Below are 21,431 nucleotides of genomic sequence, written 5' to 3'. Positions count from 1 at the left end.
CTACCTGTTAGATTGTTAGTTACTGTGCAGTTCTTTACTTATGTAAATGATCTGAATGCTTCTTCCACCTCTGAAAGTCACACACTAACACAAACAAACTAACAGATGGGGGCAGTGGTATTCCAGCAACTCTTGTTTTCTGCTCTGTAAAATGACTGTTTTTGTCAATGGAGTCTGGTAGCAATTGCCAGGTACACTTTTCTTGATCAAAACTGCACCCATTCCAAAGATTTTTGTCCCTATCAATCATTTACGTGAGAGAGGAGGTCCAGGTTCAAAAATACCAGTTATTATCCTTTCAGTTGTCGACATATTTTATACAACACACAATAGACAACAACACGTGATAGCGGCCAAAAGCTGGCACATGCTGCCTAACGTAAAATCTGCTAGGAAGTCTGAGACTCCCTGAGACCTCTTTGTATTTCTCACACTGGGTTTAATGTCAAATGTTTGTGTGTTTTCTAGTGAACCAGACAGCAGACTGACAGTGCTGTCTGTGAAGTCGATGCTGGCCATGCTGTGTGGAGGGAAGCTGGTAGATAAACTCCGCTGTGAGTACCGACCGGCACCATCACGACTGTCATAAATCAACTTCCTCCCATTCACCAGAATTACCTTCAGCAGTCCCAGAAACCTGAGCCAGAGACAGTGCTTTTTATAGCATCACATACCTAATTAAAACCAAACTTATCAGTAAAATGAACAACTTAAATCAACAGAAACCATCTTTGGTAAAGAGTTCTTTGGCGTGTATTTTTATTTTTTTTGTTTGGCCCATGTTCCTCATGCTAACATAGAGGGGGCAACCACCAGGGGGCGATCAACATGTTTTGGCTTCACTTCTGGGGTCATGACAGATGAATTACAATTAGACCAGTGACAGTTAAACAACCAGAAGCCAGAAACTTAAAGAATTGTTTCACAACCACATGAATTAGGAGAAAAACAACATTGATAACTTAGCTTGAAAACTTCATTCTGCATGAATAAAGATCTCAGTGACCAGGCTGCGTATTGTTCTGCTGATTGTTACCAACTGAAAAGCTGAAAAATCACACATCTCTTTGGTTTCTATCATCAAAACCACACGTTCAGCTGCTCTGATTTTTTAATTAGCCTCGTTTTAGCCCCACTCCAAAGCCTGTCATGTTTTCTGCTGCTGATTCCAGCAGCCAGATGTTTATCACTATGATCGTGTTGATGGAGATGAGGAGTTTTATCCAGACTTCCCACCAACAGAGACATGCAGCATTATGTTAAAGTGGAACATAAGTGATTAATTCCATTTAAGTAACTTTTTTATATTGTTATGGCTGCCTGATATTGCTGTCCCATTAAAAATACAAAATCAATCTTAGATTTCAAAATAAAAACTTAGCTTTTACACCTCTGTGTGTTCTGAATACTGTAATATTTTAATAATATTAATACTGTGAGCTCTTCTGATGTATATTCTAAAGTGTTTTTCTATGTATGATTACATCCTGGGATTTCTTTTCTTTTTCTCCTCCACGTGATTATAAAAATGAAAACACACAGATATGCATAAAAATAAATAGAAATACAAATTAAAAGCAGAAAAAACAGGCTCCTCATGAGTCACAAATTACTAGTCCATGTCCCATTGCCATTTTTGGTAAGAAAATCTTGCATATAAAGTTATAAAGTAAGTTATCTTCCAAATTTTAATTCCCACAGATTCTTTCAGATACTGATTGCCTGCCTTTAAGTAGATATGTTATCTTCTCAAAAGATGAAGTTTTATTTAGTTCAGTTATATATTTACTGATATTTGGTTCCAGGAAAGTGACTATAACTCGTTTGACCAGCAGCAAACATGAATCTATGACATCCACGGACATTTTACAGCAAATATTACCCACATTATTACCACATTTATGTCTGATAAATTTTTATGCAAAGAGTTTCAGCATGTAAATACAGTAGATATACATGTTGCATATGTGCCACCTTGTGGAAAACGTACGTCAATGCTGCTGTTTAGATGTTGATATTCACCTGCTCTTGTTGTTCACACAGTCACATAATGGAGACTCACCTCCCATTTAGAGACAGAAATCTGCCTCCTGCATCATTAAATTTTAGTATTTAGACGATTAAGGATGTAGCGTTTATGTATATAAGTTAATATAATACCTTCTCTAACTCTATGTGTGTGTTTGTGTAGATGTGTTTTCTCAGGTATCTGACTCCAGCGGTGTGTTGGTACAGTCCAAGTTCGACAGCTTCCTGAGGGAGGCTCTCAAGCTGCCCACCGCTGTACATGAAGGACCGTCCTTTGGCTACACACACACATTAGCGCGCTCATGCTTCCCACAACAGGTACGAACACACACCTGCCTTCAATTACAGTGATTCATTTCATAGTTTATGGGTCATAGTAAGAATTATTTTCTTTGCCTGCTGTGTTTTATAACTTGAAACTATCCAGTTTTGTTCTTTGTCTCTGAAGTGTTTTGTTTGTTTTTATTTGTTGTTGTTGTGTAGAAGAGGGTGATGCTCAACATGTTCCTGGACATCGTATCAGACCCTCCTCAGTGTCTCGTCTGGCTGCCTCTTATACACCGCATGGCCAACGTGGAGCATGGTACAGACACACACTGTATAAACAAATCACAAATCAGCTGAAATGTAGTTGTACTGTAGAAATAAACGTCTTTATCAGCTGCATTTTCACATTTATTTGATCTTCAGTTTGAAATTCAAGATTTGTTTTTTACACATTTTTGTTTTTTTTGGTATTTTTTTGTAGTTATTTTTAAGATTTTGTTTTATTTCCAATAAATTTAAAGCAACTGTAACCGATATTTTACGACAGTGTTATAATGTACGTATAGAGAATTATCTCTTGAATCTGCAGCCTCCCTTTGGCTTTACAGAGGTTTAAATTTTAAAGTCTTTAGCTCATTGTTCAGCTGTCCGGTCCATAAATTTACTGTTTTGGTTCACTCTCACAGCTGTTTACTGCCTCCATCTGATCGATCATTGAGAAAATTAACGAGAAAAGTTATCGATCAGTCATTATTTTTTATACTGAAAATGCCTACAGCAGAAAACAGGCTTCGAAAGAAAGAAGAAATTACAGTCCAACAACAATCGTCTTAAACAAAGACTTTACACTTCAACTAAAAGAAAGCAAAATAAAAAAAAATTCTCATCGATCTGACTGTTTACCAATAAGTTCAACATATCAACTTTAAAGCTGATGAAATGTCAGCTTATTCCTGCTACTTCAAGAAGCCAGAAAAAAATCTGTTATTGCAGGTTTAATATTCAAAATGTATCCTTATCTTTACAGTTACTGTTACTGTCAGCTGTGTTAATAAAGTTTACTGTTCAACTTATTTCTATCACAATCCTAAAACAAGTTTGAGACACTGAAGAGCTGAAATAAAAGGTGGTATGTGATCAAATTTTCATTATTTTCACTCAAAGTTTCAGAAAGTTTTAGGCTTGAGTGACGTCTCCATCAGGGATCCAGAACTTCAAACCGCCTCCTTCCTGTCTCCGTCTTCCTGCAGAGACTTGACGTCCTGACGTGTCGTCTCTTTATTGACCTGTGAGACTCGTCTCTGTCTTTTAAGGCCGATGGCTGACAGGTTCTGTCTCTCTCTCTCTTTTTCCTCCAGTCTATCATCCCGTGTCGTGCTCCTACTGTCGCGGCAACGGCATGACGGGCTTCCGCTACCGCTGCCTCCGTTGCCGTGGTTACCAGCTCTGCCAGAACTGCTTCTGGCGCGGCAACGTCAGCGGCTCACACAGCAGCCAGCATCAGATGAAGGAGCACTCGTCCTGGGTGAGTCAGAGTGTGTGTGTGTGTGTGTGATTACTCATTTATCACACCAGGGGGCACCACCTGTGTGTACAGGTGTGTGTGTGTGTTTGAAATAATATATATGATATAAAAAAACAAAACTGCCTGCCTTTAAGTAGATATGTTATAGAAAACATAGAAAACAAACAATTAACTCTACACTTAATAGAATCAAAGATTAAAACTAGAGACAGTTTTTGTTGTTATTTCAGATGTTTGTAGGTTAACTGTCTTAAGACTTGGTTTAGGGCTAAAGACAGATTATTTTAAACTGATTAAAATCATAACAATCAGGTTTTACAATGAAAACAGCGACAGATCATCACAGTTTATACAGAGAGTGGAAATATTCCTCAGTAAATCTGGACAGGGAGTCGGTACCTAAATACAGTTAATATTCCATCCAAATATTTACTTTTTGTTAATTATCACTATTATCAGTGGTAGAAAAACTATTCAGAGCCTTTACTTAAGTAAAAGTACTAATGTCACAGGGTAACAGTACTCCATTATAAGTAAAGGTTCTGCAATTTAAATGTGTATTTAATTAAAGTGTGTAAATCTTTTCAGGAAAATGTGCTTTAAGTATAAATTACTTGATACAGAAAAATGGCTGATAGACAATTATACAGTTTATTATATTTGGCTGAGGTGGAGCTAATGTTTACATTTTTTGTACCAGTTTGTTTATTTTAAGTCCTGAAAATGATTAAAAATAAATTAAAATTGAAATTAGAATACGGCATTTATCATGAAATATGATTTACATTAATATCAGAATAATTCCTGTCAGTTTTATAAATAACAATAACTTGTATAAACTGTTGGGTAGTTTAATTTACAATAAAGAACAAGATTTTATTATTTAAGATCTTCAGGTCTGAATCTGGAAAGCAACGAGTAACTAAAACTGTCCGATAAATGCAGCGCAGTAAGAGGTACAGAAACTCCCTCTGAACTGAAGTGGAGTAAAAGTATAAAGGAAAATACTCAAAGTACAGATACCTCAGTTTTGTACTTGAGTAAATTAAATTCCACCACTGATATCTGTGACGTATTAAATCCAAAAATCTGAATGGAAACGTCACAGTCTCATAAAATCACCATGATGTATCATAAAAAGCTGCTGTAGCCTGAAGGGGAAAATGTTTTCAGTGTAGAAAAATTAGATATTAATGGATGGAAACTGAAAATAGTTGTTGAATTATTCATCACTCAGTCTTTAATTTGTCCTATTAATGTTTCAGTTTCAGGAATAAATCTCTTCACTTAGTGCAGCTGCTGCCTGTGTGACAGAATCTCTTCATCGCAGGCAACTCATCCCAGTAATCCTCTGCAGACTTTGCATCTCATTTCCAACTGTTTATTCTCAGTTTACCTGCCTCCCTTCAGTAATTTACATCTTTAATTTAAACTTGTCTGTTCAGACAAGGTGAAACTGAGGCCAGAACTCGAAATATCATTCTGATCTTTAAGCTCTTGGCTTTAAGTAGTTTTTGACTTTGTAACTTAACGTATATAACACACTACAAAGCGCACAGCAGGGATTCAGTTCTAAGTTAAATTTGATTGTTTTTCAATTGGTCCGCTTGGTAGCATCGTCTTTTCCTCCTGCCTCAGTCACTTCAGTCGTCGTACACAACATCTCCTCTGACGTCTTCTCTCTTTTCTGAGTCGCAGTAATTTCAGTAAAAGCAGCTGCAGCTCCAACACGATCAGTTTCAGTTGTGATTGTTTGACGTGCACAAAGAAACTCAACACAGCGATGTCGCCAACTAGTTTTGTTCTGTTGTTGTCGCTTCAGAAATTAAACTTTATTTTTGGTGTTAAGCTTTAAGCTAAATCCTTATTAGAGGTGGTGTTTTAATGAGCTGCATTATATTGAAAGTGTGTTCTAATATTCTTCCCCCCTTCATGTTTGTAAATGTGGTGGACGAAACATTAGAAACAGCTCAAAACTGAGCATTATTGTCGTTGTAAAGGTAAAATTTAAGGCTGAGTTGTTGGATTAGATTTCACAGAAGTCTCTAAAAAAGTGACAGCAAGTCACCACAAGCATGTCTTTAAAGAAACAATGAAGAAAAGAAGCTGCACCTACTCATCTATAATCACTCAGAAAATATATAGAAATGCAGCTGCAGAATAAGCTCCATTTTTAGTTTAAAAACAGGGAGAATCCAGGAGTTGGCCGAGTTAAAGAAGAATTCTCCACCACCGTTAAACAGATGCTGCGATTTGTCCGGAGCAGCTGAGATAAACGGCTCACTTGAATCAGAGTTTACAGATTTTTATCAGCTGTTTTAAACACTGCTGCAGTAAATGTCACGCAGCCTGTGAACGTCGACCTGACATTTCTGTCTGTGTGTGTCTGTTTGTGTAGAAGTCGCCGGCGACGAAGCTCGGCCGAGCCCTGAGCAGGACTCTGGGCTGCGTGTCGTCCAGAGAGCCCCCGCACCCAATCTACCCGGAGGAGCCTGAGAGGACGCTGAACCTCGCCAACATAGTGTAAGACCTCAGAGCGCGAACACACTCGCTGCACGGTTAGCGCTCAGTCAGGCGCAGGGGTTGCAGCTTTAACGTCACAACCAAACACAGTGAAAGTTTTCAGGCTGTACACAGAAAGTTCAGATAACATGAATGAAAGTAGAAGTCCCACCCCTTCAGCCAGCCACTGTGGATCGCTCCGCCCTTGTGGTGGATCCACACTGTTTGATTTTCCAAACACTGGCAGGCTGGGTCATTACAGACCTGCAAGCACTGACTAGACTTACACTGAAGCCAGCAACACAGAGACTGCACTTCCACAGATGTGAGTATGTTTAACAACAACAACGCTGCGTCTGATTTATTCCTCTGTCGGACTTTAACTCCTCTGAGTTTGTTCTTTCTGCTCTCTTTCTCTTTCTCTCTTTCTCTCCCTCTGCTGATCTTTGGCCCGTCTGTGTTTGCTCAGACCAGTACAATTCACTGTTGCATGAATGCACTCAGAAGCACATGAGAGTGTGTGAGTTATTGAGTGTGTGTGTTAAGAATGTGTGGTTTTTTTTTTTTGATAGGAAGGCCTTTGTGTTTCAATGATTTACCACTGTCGTGCTCGCTCTCTGTTTGCACTGCTGATAATATGGTGTCTGATACATTGTGTTTGTGTTTGTTTTTGTTTTTGTGTTTGTGTTTGTGCAGCCCCTCTCGACCTCTCGGGAACACCAGCGAGGCCATGTTGCTTTCCTCGCCGGCACCCGAGTCCTCCAAGAGGTAAAGACCGACATAAAGAGCTGTTTTCTGTTCAAGGCTGTGGGTAATGTCTTGCTTGAGTCAACATAAATGGGGTTTTTTAATAGCATCCTTCATTCCTTTGCTCCTTGTAACTTAACTGTTTCCTCTACAATAACTCTACACAAACTGTCAGTTTCATCTTCTTGATTAGATTTGATGAAAACAAAATTTGAGTGTCTCATGCAGCTCCAAGTACGCGGTATCTGCAGGTGTTTCGAAGTCTTAATAAGCACTGACTTCAGTCAAAAAAAACCTTTAAATGTATTTAAAAGCCTCAAATTTCATTTATAAAAGCCAGAGATAGTTTTTCTAGGTGGTAAGGTTCATTTTAAAATGTTTTTGCCGGTGACTTTAGTAAAAAATGGGCTTGAAATATTGATTCAGAGCTCTGGCTTTATGCAAAATTTGTATGCGGATCTTAAATTAATTCATCCATCCATGTCAGTAAACCAAACCAAACCTAAAAAACACCAAACTTATTCTTCTATTTTTATGCAGAACGAGCAAAATAGCAGGAATACAATGTGCTGAGACATAAAACAGGAATACAGTATGTACTGTTTGTATGAAATGACATTTTATTGTATTAAAATAAATTAAATATGTCAAGATGTAGTAGATATGTGGTATATTAAAGTCAGAAAAATGTGAATTTGCAGTATATTTATTCAGAGCAGATGTTGTCTTGACAATCACACATATCCATGAAGGAAGCATGGCCGTCAGTGTGAAATGAAGCTGTTGTGATTCCTGCAAATTGGTGAAATGGGATCATAATCGCTGTGTTTTGTGCCTGACGGTTTGTTTCCCGTCTGTTTTTCTGTTATCCAGTTTGGCAGCGGCTCAGCGCATGAACGAGGAACACGCTCTGATCGCCGCGTATGTGAATCGCCTCCAGAGCAGCCCGCGGTGAGGAGAGGGGAGCGGGGACACCGCGGGGGGTGGACAGGTGGAGGGGTGGTGGTTACATAAGGGAATCAGAGAGGGTGTGAAGAGGAGAGCAAGGTGCCCAGTTAGACCTCAACAGAAATCTTAATTATAACGACGAGTGGTGATTGAATAAACGCCGAAATCTAGAAAAGCAAAAGTGATAAACGGAGCTCTCACAGATGTTTGTTTGGAGGTTGTGTCGTCTCCTTTATCCCAGTTTATCCAGAGGTTTAAAAAGCTGCTGTTTTAGGCAACGTTTACCCTCAATAACCAGTCATGTGTGACAGATGCAGTTAGTCCACTTTAACATCGATGCTGTTCCCAGCTTTCACTTGTCTTCACAGAAGTTTTCCAGCACTGTTTCTATTTGTCAGTTCACTCATCCCTAAACTAAGAAACATTTCTGTTCCCTTAGGTCTAGGTTTAATTCATCTAAAAACTGACAATTAGCTCCTTTGAACTCAAGCACCCGCACCCATCATGTTCCATTATAAACTAAATGTTATTTAACATATTAACTATTAATTAATGTATAACAGGGTATTGTTCCTGCATTTATCCATTAATTTAAGCTAACATTCAGTACTTGTAGCTGTTTTACTATTTGGTTGTTTATTTTTCTCATTAAAATATGTGAGTTTACTTTTAAATCAAATCACAGCTGCTGTTTTTAGTTGAGTTTAGTGAATTAGTTGAGGTTTCTATGTTGTACAAGTGGTGGATAATCACTGAGCTACAGTAGTGACTGATGACTGACATATATTCTTTTATAATCATTGTAATAAATAACATCTCACCTCCTTCTAGAGGGGATGTTTTAATCCGAGTGATCTGATTTCAGGGTAGTTTTTGAAGGTGGAAGATATATTTTACCTTTTTTTTGCTCTGTGTTGGTGTGAGGTCGGCCCTCTCTGAGTCGTGACATGTTTTGCTGCCGCAGGCTGTGAACATGTGATGTGATGATTGTTTTTTTTGATCTGAAACCAGAAGGTGCTGGAAAACAGTTTCCCCAGTAACAGCATCCAGCTTCCACTGGGCAGCTACGGTGGCTCACAAGGGACATTTGACAAGTTGAGAGCAGATTGAAAAGAATGCACTGGATTGGATTCTTATACCGAAACAGAGCTTGTTTCTCCTTTTGAAAACCATAACACAGTGACACTGTGAGTTATATGAAAAGACTTGAAGGTCGTCGCTTGTGTCTAAAAGGCATCAGCAGGTCTTTGTCTTCATCTGTGAGACATCACTGTCTGAGCTGCTGAGAGATTTAACATCTGTAGCCGAGTTCAAAGCTGAAAACCATGACACCAGATCAGACGAGAGAAAGACCAGTTTCCAGTAACTCTCACTACTGGAATGAACCAGCTTGAAGTTAGAGCCATTCATCCCTCTGAAGCTTTATCAGCTTATATTTCTAATGATATTTGTCTGCTTTAATTAGTGTGTCTGTGTGTGATGGTTGTTTTTGGTTAGTTAACTGTCTTTTTCTCAAAAGAGCATCTTGATCTCAATGAGGTTTTCTGAATAAACAAAGCGTAACTAACTTAACTTAATCTTGTTTAAAGAATCTTTTTGATTACATTTACATTTGGTTTTTGTCCAAAATGAGGTACAATCTAAGCCACAGTAGATCAGGGAGAAGCCTCGGAGAATAATGTTTTACTCAGTAATATGATAAATTTGCATATTTTTAAATAAACATTTTCTCTGTTTGTGTCTCTGCAGCGTGGACAGTCCCAGCAGACAAGACGAGGAGCATAAACTGATCGCCCGCTACACCTCCCGACTGGCAGAGACTGACGGTGCAGGAGTGAGTCAATAACACATCTGTTTTTTTCCCAACACAATTAATTAATTAATAAAAATTTGCAGTATGATAAAATCTTGATTCGGAGCTCTGTGCGATTCTGCTGCATCAAAACAAACGTTCCCACCTTCGTCTTCAGCAAATGACAGTGTGTCGTTACACCATGTGATACAGCAGCAGAAACAGAAATAAGCCCAGAGAGACTGAGTGAAAAGACGTGTTAGGACAAATAAAAACTGCAAGATAAATCCAGAATCTAACGACCTCTACTGAGCTCGTACCGAAAAAAGATTCACAGTCTGTGGTGTGGAAGTTTTTTGGTTTCAGACAAGATGACGTGAAGTAAAATTAGTTAACAACTGAATGAGTATACCAACCATCGTCATCATCTTATGCACAAAAACACAGAAAAATATTTGTTCAAAGATAAGAGACTGAAGTTGATTGTTTCCGTGTTCAGTGCCAGGCTCATGAGGCCGTTACAGTCAAGTTAAAAACAGGAGCGTTGTGTTTTTGTTGTTGATATATCATCTGATATTTGTCCTCTATCAGGCATTATTATATTTTCTTCTCTGTTTTCCAGTGTATCTGACAAATGAGTGCAATGAACATATTGAAAAAGTTGTGAGAGAGAGACTCGTAATCTCAGTTTTTCCAGAATCGTGCAGCTCCAGGTCCTCGTGTGTTTTATGTGCACAGAACTCTGACACATAAATCAGCTTTTCTTAACTTCTTCAGCTCATTAAATGATAAATGATGAACCACAGAGCGTCAGCTAACTTGGTGTTGTGTTTGTGTTTCAGGTGATACCAAACCGGAGCATCAACTTTGATGTGAACAAACAGAAGAGGGAGCTCATTGCTCAGCTGGAGTGCAAGAACAGGTAGGGATGTGTGAGCAGACGATGACTTGCTAGTTTTAATTAGATTCCCCCCTCTTTTTTTTTTTAGTTCGGCTCGTCACTTTGCTGTCGTGTTTGTGACCGAGGTGTTAACTGCACCGGTGTCCCTGTCGGGCCGTGACATCGGTTCCAACATGTGATTTATTCCAGGTTTTTTTTATTTAGACAGAAGTTGAAATTATTCAACATTTCCAAACTATTCTTGAAGAAAACATTTTGAAAGTGTGAAGTGAAAGCCCAGTTCATACAGATTATTATTCATACTTTTAAGCACATTAAGTTTTCCTTCTCTGTGCTTAAATCTGTCCTTTCACAATAAAAGCCTCGTGTATTTCTGTGCTTTTCTATGTGCTGAATGTCTTCAGTTTGTCAGATTTATATTGTCTAAATCCAACTTGCCAAAGCCTGAAGAACTGTCTGTGTTTCTGCCCCGTCCTCTCCACAGTCTGTTCAGTCGTGTAATGCTCTCCCAGCCTTAGCTGACCGGTATGTTTTTCATTTCCCAGAGAGATCTTGGCAGAGATCAAACGTCTCCGCACCGAGCATGACGCAGCCTGCCAGCCCAGCCCGGAGAAAGCCAGCACCAACCCGACTCTGCTGGCTGAGCTTCGCCTGCTCAGGTAAACACAGACTCCACCGAGGACCGGGAGTCACAGACGAAACTTGCCGCACGCTGACTTTTAACTTTTAACGATTATTTGTTTTAACTTGAACCTCGTGAGTCACGCCGACAGAAACAACGCCCAAACTCCACCTTCAAAAGGCTCAGAGCTTTTTCAGCCCCATGCGCTGTAGTTTTTTTTTGTTTTTTTTTACTGCATCGTGCAGCACAGCGTCGGGTTTGGCGGGAAATCTGCTGCGTTGCTTTGCAGCACAGAGGGAGAGTGCTTTATGGCAGATGGCAGTGACAGATGGTGCATTTTTGTGAAAAGCTAATGTAAAAATCACCTCCAACATGTTTATGCTTTGTGGTAAAATCAGAACTCCATGAAGGGGGAGGAGGAGCTGGACATGACGATGTTTATATGGTCTTAATATAGAGCAGCTAATCCACTGTGCTCTCATTTGTTTATAGCATGTTTAAGCCATTATTATAACAGTGATGTAGGGATACTGGTGTTTTAGGGCATTTTTTTATTAAGTACAAATGCCTCATATTGCACATGACACTCCGATACAGTAGGTGGCGGTATTCAGTCCGCTGATAAACAAGAAGACGACGTGCACTCAGATCCAGGCCCAGGTTCCTGATGTGAAAACCTCTGTACAGGTCTGCACAGAACACTTTTAAAGCCACTATATCTTTTTTTATGGGACTCTGTTATTTGGTGTCTCAGTGTCTTTTTGGAAACTTCCACTTGGGGGCGCCAGACTTGCAAACTTTTAAATTCTACACACAGTGGCTTTAATTTGTGCAAATCACAACATGCACTTTGTAGTTTCTTCAGTAAAATTATTTTATTGTGTTTAAATTACACTGTGATGTAAAGTTTTGGCCTCACTGTCTTCAGTCTCTCTGGAAGCTCTGATATTATTTGACTTGGGGCTAAATTAAATCCACACAAAACACATTAACTAATTTCTGTAATTCAAGATAACTACTCTCTGTTTGAGTCCAGATGTTCATCCTGCAGACAGGACGCAAAGATCTTGTGTGTTTGCTTTGAGATAAAATTGAAATTCCTGAAACTGTAGCTTGATTCAGAGTATTTTTCTGAATGGTTCTTGATGCTATTGAATGAGAATGAGAAGTCAAATGTTCCCTTCAACATTAAACCCTTAACTCTTATCATGGATGGACAAAAAACAGCTGTTGCCCTTTTTTAAAATATTGAAATTATTCAGCCACTTCATATAAATCCTTATTATGTTAAGACTTACAAAAATGAAAAAGCAAGCGTCTGCAAAAATAAACATCATTATCAGTATGGATTATGGTTAAATTTGTACACCAAGCAGACTCTTTTGAAGTCTACTTGAGTCCCCGTTGTGGACTTTATGAATTGTGGATTTGAACAGCCCTCAGCACTCATGGACTTCCTGAGAAAATGCCTGTAAACTACAGTGAAGTCTGGACATTTGGATTTGGCTTTTAATGGTAATTTTTTAGGTGCATGCTAATTTTTTTTTACCGTGAAACGACCATAAAGTCGGTATCAGTCGTCTGGATCTCTGGAGTTGGTCCGATGGTGTAAAGCTCATCACTTCCTTCCATCCCATCCTCATGTTAAATCTTCTTTATGGAGGTTTTTTTCAGTACAGGTGCAGAACACATCTTGACTGAAGAAAACCTGTAAAAAGCAGATAACGCAGATAAAAATGAACTCTCTGTCGAAGCTTTTCTTTACTTTGGGCTCATAATGGCTCAAATCTGGATTTACCGTATGACTCAGCCTCTTGTTGTAGTTGTTTATGCACTAATTTATCCTCCCATCTGAAGGAGAGCCAGGCAGGAAACAGAGGAGTTGTTGCTCCTGCTTTTAAGTCCCATCCAGACCACATACTGTTTGAGGCGGAAAAAGATTGTAAACACCTCTGTATGTTTGTTACTCTGGTATGATGTTAGTCACATACTCTGACTCTTAAATCTTGTTTCTGCTGCCAGCTTGTTGTAAATAAGACTTTATCATTTGGATGCTGTTTGGATCTAGTCTTTATTCTTTAAATACTTTAAAAGCAACAAGTCCTGATTGCATTCTCAAGATCACAAGGTTTTCAAGGTTTTGCAATCTGTGGCTGCAGAGTTTTAATTCTCATCTCCACCTTTCTCCAACCATCCGGCCCAGAAACAAACGCTCACTCCAGAAAGTATCAAGGATTTCTAACCTAACGTTCACTTGTCGTTTAATCTCCAGCGCTTTGCGATTTCATTTTTTCCCCCCTCTCGCTCTAGAGGTTTCTGTCTGCCTGTTCAATTTCTTTGTTCGAGGATGATCCTACTTCAGTTCAACATCAGTCTCTTATTTCACAAAGCAGGTGACTCGACAAGTGTCTGTGTAAGTGTAGGAGAGAGAAGGGAGTTTTGGCGGGTTCCCAGTTTTCAGTCAGACATGGTAGCAGCTGAAATATAAAGGTGGAAATGTGCACTGTACAAGCGGCCAAGTGTTAATTATTCTGTATCAAACTGGCTCTGAAGATTCATGGTGTGAGAGGTGGAAGTTCTTGTCTTTTTATACATTTTGACTGAGCGTTATATTCGTCTGACTGCAGCTTCCACCCTCAGCGAGTCTTTGCACTTGGGTTTATTTTATTCCTGCCTCCTGACGCTCTGAAATGTGACAGCAATGGAGGGTGAAGCCGGTGTCTGTGTGTGTCTGTGTTGCAGACAGAGGAAAGATGAGCTGGAGCAGAGGATGTCGTCCCTGCAGGAGAGCAGGAGGGAGCTGATGGTGCAGCTGGAGGGACTGATGAAGCTGCTCAAGGTGACACACAAACACACACTGTTGTTTCTAGCATGGTGTATCCTCACACACTAGAGGGCAAAGTTTCCCTTTTTTTCCCCTGCCTCTCTTTCTTTTTTTTCCTGTTCTAGCTGTAGCAAAACAAACCTCGCTTTCCCTTCTCTGCCACTTCCTCCTTTAATAATTTGACCTCTGCTTCTTGCTCTGACTGTGTCTGACCTTTTCTTCTTCATCCTTTTCCTCCCTGTTTGTTTCCAACTGCCCATGTTGTGGCCCTGTAGGATGAGGAGCAACGACAGGCAGTAAGTTTACCCCCCTTATGTTGGACTCACAGTGGTGGAAATATGGGATTTAACCCTTGAACTCCCTAAACTTTTCAAGCAACGAGAACACTGATTTATACGAACTGATATTTTGAAGATGTCAGCCGTCGTTTCTGTCGGTCATAAACAACGCCGACGATGTGTAACCACCCTCTTAAATCCGTCTCTTTAGGCGCAGGCAGCTGGCTCTTCTCACGCCTCTCCTTCTCGACCGAGTCCGTCAACCGCCCGCTCAGTCGGTGCCGTGTCTCCACAGGCTCACATGTACCCTCCTCAGGACTCCCTGGCAGGGGTGGGCGGTGACGTACAAGAGGCCTTCGCTCAAGGTAACGATGGGATTTAAAGCAAACTTCCACAGTTGTATGTATGTGTACATATATTCCTGTTTTCACCGCCTCAAACAAGCTGATGTTGTGTTTTCAGGAAAGTCTTCATTTTAGTTTTACAAGCTGAAAAACTGGATGTGTAGTGGTGCGTGTCCTTCAGTGGAAACTGGGTGGTGTTCAGCCATGTTGACTCTGTGGTTTGGTTAGAGCTCAAGGAGACAAAATACAATGAGTAAAACATTTTGTGCAACTGATTCTCAGGCACAATTATAATTTCTCACCACTTTGCGACACAGGAGATGTATTTCTGCGAGGGTTTAGCCCTGACCAAAGAGGGTTTACACACAAGTTTGGGATGTTGTTTTGGACGTAATGTGAATTAGAAAAAAATGCATCACAAGCTACATCCTCCAAAGTGCATGGAGTCAAATCTCCATCTCTTTAAAACAATTTCAACAAAAACTTAACATTATAACTAGGGATGTAAAATCTCAAAACCTCATGATACGATAATACCTCAGTAACAAGTCCATTATACGATATTTATTGCAATATTTTTAGGAAAAAAAGCAACTGAAGACTGAAAACATTTCTGTTTATTGAAAAACGAGCAAGCCATTAATTTTAAAGATCAAAAAACAGTCAGTAAACTGAAATGTTTCCTCACGTCAGATCTAAAAGACACTGGAGCATCCACAGTTTCAAAGGCTGTGTCTCTCTCCTTCGCCTCCAACACCGGCATCGCTGTAGATTTGAAGAGGGAGCGAGTGGAGTGCAAAGGATCATGGTCTCTGTAGTTCTGTACCAAACAGACAACAAAACTACAGTTTTACCCAGAAGACCTATCGTTTGCTACCAGGGTTACATCCCTAATTATAACCTACGTGAAGCTGGATTTATTGCAGGACTGTTGTATTAGACTGTATCTGTAACTCGCACTAAACAAGTATTGGTAATTTTAATGCTCATCTGTGTGATCATCTCGTTGTTTCGTAATCCCAGCTGTGTTTACCACACATATTTATTGAATCTCTGCTCGGCTACAAACACAAACACACAGTAGTTTCCAGCCAGGGCAGTGTTTCAGATTAGTTCCACTTATTAACCTTCAGACTTTAATCCAAACCACTCGACGAGAGAGAACAGTTCAAGGAGAGGACCATTTGTCAAGAAAACACTCCGTCACAATAAAATATTTTCTTTAATGAGACACTCTCCTTGTTATCACAGCACTGGTGTGAAATATTAAGTCAAATCAGATTTCAAAATAAAAGCATGGACGCAGTTTTAAGCTGTACAACGTGTGTGTTCGTTTGAATTTCTTTGGTTATTGAGGTTTGTTATGATTCTGTTGTAACTGATGCCACACAGTAAGACACACTTTAACACTTTGACAAAGTCTAATTAGTGTAAATGTAAACTTTGTACTGGATAATAATCAGTGTTTTCATTTTGTCACATCTCTTCACTTCAGGCCCGAGAAGGAACCTGAGGAACGACCTTCTGGTGGCGGCTGACTCCATCACCAACACCGTATCCTCGCTGGTCAAAGAGCTCCACTCTGGTACAGAAAACACACACTCACACACACTCCTTTAGCGTCCTACAGATGATCCTTGAGCATCTTTGTAGCTTCCAAACAATCTAATATTTACAGATGATGAGAGAAGTGTCTTGCTTCCTGTTGCTCAGTTTTGGGTGTGAAAATGGTCAAAAAGGAAAAAAAAAAGTTTATTTTTCAGGTTTTATTTTTAAAACCAAATAACACTTTTCCGTGTATAATGACATTTGGGTTGACCTTTACCCTCCTTTCTGACTAGATGATGGTCGGGAGGAAGAGGAAAGATTGCTGAACGGGAAGGACAGAGGTACATTAATCTCCTCCAGCAGGGTCTCATTACCTTTTCTCACTGAGTTAATATCCTTTCTTTACTAACTCCAACTCGCTCCCTAAAATAAAGCAGAGACACTAATGAACATTATAAAGTTTAACTGTTGAACTGAGATTGATTTCCAAACGGCTGAATTAACACGTCTATAGCCAGATGCTAATAGTTAGTCTCTTCAAATTTGACCTTCATCATGCGAAACCAACACCAAACTTAATGAATAGCATTAAAAAAACATGCGAAGAAAAGGTGAAAAATTAATAGAAAAAACCTCAGAGTTCACTGTTTGCTCAGTGCTTCCTTTTAGAGGATTGTTCTTCATATCTGTTTTTCCACTCTTGTGAAAGGTTAAAGGTCAGAGGTCAAGATCAGTACTCAGAAAACATGGTAACTCAGGAACAAAAGGGGAGATTGTGACTGTTTCCTGCATCTTGACTGGTTGGCTGAGGCGGTGATTCTACTTCATGACTAAGTTAAATTTTTGATCCGTTTTGCGTGGTTCACGCGCAACTGTTATTCATGGAAAATCTGACATCTCATCTCATCTCATGGATCTCATGACAGCAAAGAGTCTGCCAAATGTTTTCACTTAACAAGCGTCGGCTCATCTGAGGCTGGATCACCAACTGCCCAGAGGCCTCTGCTCTTACTCCATACCATTCGGATCTACATAATTCAATTAAGCGCAAATTAGTTTGAAACTGAATCTGCCAACTTTCGTGAGTCGGGGCCCAAGAGTACGTTTTTGCCCCCAGGGTTCCCAAAGAAGCTCACCCCGGCCATGCTCGCATCAGCTGAGTTGATCCTGTCTCTCAGCTCTCGAGGACATGATTGAACTTCTCTCACTCTCTGATTCTTTTTTATATTTAGAACATAAAAATACTCTGTTATGAGTAAAAGCCCTGCATTTAAATTCTACCTGTTTAAAAGTATATACGTTTTGTAAAATGCACTTGAAGTATCAAGTAAAGTGCTCAATTTTGCAGAATGTTAAATTACAGGGCTTCTTAGGTCCTGAAGGTTCTTTTTTTTTTTTGCATTTTTAAAATCTTGGGGACATAAGATAATATTTTATGCACACAGCTTATCATCTTATCAACTAGATTTAAACAAAAATCTAAATCTTTCAGGTCCAATCAGCTGCATGGCTGAGGTTAATCTATAATGATGTATCATGTTTTATAAGATGATCGTGTGTTTTCTGTAGTTGTCACAGTATTTCCTTTTGGAATATAGAAGAGGTATAAAGCACCATAAGTTAGAGTACAAGTACTACAGTAGTACTGTAAAGTACAGCACTTGAGTGAATGTTGGTGTTAAAAGACGTGAAATTCCTGCTTAACGCAGAGTGAAGCAGGTTTCATTGAAGATTTAAGAGAAAATATTTATTTTCTATATTTATTTTACTGTAAACAACATTGCAAACAATGCAACACTTCTCCAAACAGCAGCTCTCACTCTTTTTGTCTCTCACTGAAATGATGAATTGGCTTCCAGAAAGCTGAAAAATCAAATCTGAATGGTGATGTCCTGTTTCCATATCAAGCAACAAATGTTACTGAGCATAAAAAACACGTTTCAGCCATAAAATCTGATCAGGTTTTGTTCGTTTTATACGTTTATCTTGATCTCGGCTGTAGAACATGTTGACAAAGATTGCCGCCATCTTGTTTTCGCACTGTGATTTTGTTAATAAAAAAGTTAATACCACATCAGCTAGCTCATATTTCATCTTTATATATTAACATACTTTAGTTTATCACCCCTTCTTCTTCTTTTTTTTGTTTTTGGAGATAATAGAAGTGGATCTTCTTTTTCTTTTCTTCCTGGCTAACATCCTGACACTGTAAACGCTCTGCCTTGTCCTGCGTGTCTCTCTCCTCGACCTCGTGCTCCCTCCTTGTACGACTCCGCTCGTTCTCCAGGTGCTCCCGTCGTTCGTTACCGCAGCAAGCTTCGTTAACATGCCGTCTCATTAGCCGTGTTTTATGGAGCCCCTCCTCTTTTACGAGAGGACCGCCTGCAGGGACGAGGTGGTGAAACTACTTCCTGGTCTGCCCCTCCTGCTGGGCTCAGACTAAATACTGATTAGAATACTCACCTGCAGTACTAACCCACCGAACAGCCAGCCAGACAGACAGACAGACAGGAGTCCAAGGTTCAGCCTGCATGTCCAACGCAGTTAAGTCTTAAAAATCTGAAGAAATAATACTGTGTTACACTGTCTGCTATAGAGTTTCTCTGGAGTTAGTCAATTTGTGCAGCACCTGCCAAGTACAGTCTTGTTTTATGTTTCTATGCAAAGAAACTGGTCTGGTTCTTATTACAGTTTCTGGCAGAGACCTGCAGCACTTGTTTCAGCTTCAGACTGTCTTCTGCTAGCTGCTAACAAAACTTTATTTCTCTCTTTAGCAGGTTAAAATGTTTGGAGGAGAAACAAGAGCAGTAAGTTATCTCATTTATTTCCCTTTTTTTAATTTCATTATAATGATAATAAACAGTTTATTGTGCAGTAGAACTAAAAAGATGTTTATTTTAGTTACTTTTTGCTGCTCAACTTTTCATTATTTAATCATAAATGTCTCAGTAAATGTACACAAATGTTAGAAAATACAGACTCTTAGAGACATTTGTGCTCAAGAAGAAAAAGGCTGTGATCATGTTTTATGTGAACGATTTGATGACTCAAAGCAGCGACTTGTTTATGTGTACGAGCGTGTTTGCACAGGCCTCCAAACGGCCTGTTTCTGGTTCCTCCTGGTCAACGTTAAAAACACTTTGTGGTGTTTAATTTGAGTTCATGTTCAGGGAGAAACTAAATGTTGCAGCATAAATCAGACACAGTTGTGCCAGGAGTTAGATGAGTTTCCAGAAATCATGAAATTACTTGATGAAAGTAATATTTGAAATAAAAGCTTGATCTTATTTTTGTGTCATAATCAGTTATTTTGCAACAAACTTCATAGTCTTTTTCATTGTCTTGTTGAGAGTTGGATAAGAAGATCGATGCCACTCTTCGAGTCTGTGCAGTTAATATCAAGCTATAACCAACAGCCAGTTAGCTTAGCTTAGCATAAAGACTGGAAACAGGGGGAAACAGCTAGCTATCAGCACCTCTAACTCTCACTAATTAAAACATCATATCCCAGCATCATATTTAGAGCACAGACATATTCATATCAGTCTTCTCATCTAACTCTCGACAGGAAAGTGAATAAACATGTTCCTTGAAATGTTGAACTACTCCTTTAATCCCATGTGACAGAATATAAAAGTAAATGTAACATTTTAATTGATTAATCACCTGATTATTGATCTGTGACTCTCTCCTCAGGCAGAGTGAGGTTTCATCACGGCCAAAGAAGACCGACCCCGCAGGGATTCAAGTGTATCTTCTTATATTCATCGTTAGCCAATGGGGGATTAGAGCTCCACCGTCAATCAACCAATCACGATGCTGGACACCAAATGACCCCCCACCCCCACCCCCCACCCCTTACCCTTCTTCACGGGGGTCCCTACTGATGTATAGCTGTGATTCTACATGTGTGTGTGTGTGTGTGTGTGTGTGTGTGTGTCTTGTCACTGTGGTTTTACTTTCGTTTTTGATTTGATCGTGCGTAGCTAATCAACGAGGAATCTGAAACCTACTGATCTGTACTGTAGCATGTGTGTGCGCGCTCTGCTGTTTTTAGAGTTTGCCAGAGGGTCGAGTAAGTGTGAGAGACGCCGCGAGGAAGAGACGGGAAGGTTTTTGTGTTTAGGAAATTTGTGAAGGATTTAGAAAAAGAAAAGAGAAGTAGGAAAGTTTCAGGATGTAACCATATGTGAGGAAAATACAAAGAAAGTAAAAAAAAGACGAGGAGTGAGTTTAAAGTTTCGGGCACTGTGTGCTTAGTATTTATTGCTTTGATTTAGATTTTTTTTTTGCCATTTATTCAATCGGTTTTGAGTGTTTCTGTGCACGCGAGTGTTAGTCAGGCCCTGCTGAGACGATAAGCTTTAATGGGACGTTTCCTCCTGCATCGAGTCCGGCCAGGCCCCCACCACCCTCCGCCCTCCTTATCTGGCCGAGGTGATGCAGAGTGGCGAGTTGAAGTCTTGGTCCTGGTCCAGGTGTCTGAAAACCTGGATGAGATTAGTGCCATGGGTGCTGGTATGATAGCAGCTCAGGTTGTCCAGGCCTCTCCTCTGTGGATTCCCAGTACTGCAGAGGGGACTACAGTAGAGGAGATATCTGATTACTCTGTGTGTGTGTGTGTGTGTGTGTGTGTGTGTGTGTGTGCGCTTCAACAGGGTCAATGTGGCAAGAAGAGTAGGGAAGTGAGTGGAGAAATGGCCTTCATAAATTCAATTTAAAGGGTCAGTTCACACAAAATGACACTTTACCTCTGGTGCAGCACAATAACTCATGAGATAATTGAAGTAATTAAGAAAAAAAAAAGGAAATTATGTTGATTTTTTTTTCATTTTCTTCTAAAATATTGGATAAGTTCACATCTTCAGGATTTAAAAAAAATGTTTTAAATGTAATATTTAGTTGGAAAGCTCACAAGTCATTATTTATTACACTTTGACAGAAGAACATGCATCTCAAGAAAGTATGTGAACATTATAAACATAAAATTATTTTCTAACAACGAGAGCAGCTCAGAAATAAACAATCTTAACTCTGATGCCAAAACAATTCCTTAAGGAAAATGCCTTAATGAGTAGAGTAAGGAAAGAAACAGAGAGACAGAA

The 21,431-nt window shown here is 39.6% G+C and overlaps 1 protein-coding gene across 4 annotated transcripts in view; it reads left to right on the top strand.

Moving 5' to 3' along the window:
- Positions 1–21,160, top strand: part of dtnba (dystrobrevin, beta a) — a 36,148-nt gene extending 14,988 nt beyond the window's left edge. For 2 of the 4 annotated variants that reach the window (XM_018685105.2, XM_018685106.2), the window contains exons 6-22: positions 469–554; positions 2,192–2,346; positions 2,512–2,611; positions 3,654–3,820; positions 6,219–6,343; positions 7,019–7,090; positions 7,943–8,020; positions 9,767–9,851; positions 10,652–10,731; positions 11,256–11,369; positions 14,075–14,171; positions 14,432–14,452; positions 14,646–14,799; positions 16,274–16,363; positions 16,620–16,667; positions 19,101–19,133; positions 20,023–21,160. In XM_018685105.2, the coding sequence (XP_018540621.1) occupies positions 469–554; positions 2,192–2,346; positions 2,512–2,611; positions 3,654–3,820; positions 6,219–6,343; positions 7,019–7,090; positions 7,943–8,020; positions 9,767–9,851; positions 10,652–10,731; positions 11,256–11,369; positions 14,075–14,171; positions 14,432–14,452; positions 14,646–14,799; positions 16,274–16,363; positions 16,620–16,667; positions 19,101–19,108 (1,480 nt within the window). In that variant the 3' untranslated portion in view covers positions 19,109–19,133; positions 20,023–21,160. The remainder of the gene's footprint in view (positions 1–468; positions 555–2,191; positions 2,347–2,511; positions 2,612–3,653; positions 3,821–6,218; positions 6,344–7,018; positions 7,091–7,942; positions 8,021–9,766; positions 9,852–10,651; positions 10,732–11,255; positions 11,370–14,074; positions 14,172–14,431; positions 14,453–14,645; positions 14,800–16,273; positions 16,364–16,619; positions 16,668–19,100; positions 19,134–20,022) is intronic. The other 2 variants (XM_018685109.2, XM_018685111.2) reach the window with 2 other exon arrangements.
- Positions 21,161–21,431: the final 271 nt, after the last annotated feature.

The sequence above is a fragment of the Lates calcarifer genome, linkage group LG7_1 (assembly GCF_001640805.2).
Source record: "Lates calcarifer isolate ASB-BC8 linkage group LG7_1, TLL_Latcal_v3, whole genome shotgun sequence".
Taxonomy (NCBI): Eukaryota; Metazoa; Chordata; class Actinopteri; family Centropomidae; genus Lates; species Lates calcarifer.
This window is presented reverse-complemented; position numbering and strand designations above follow the sequence as displayed.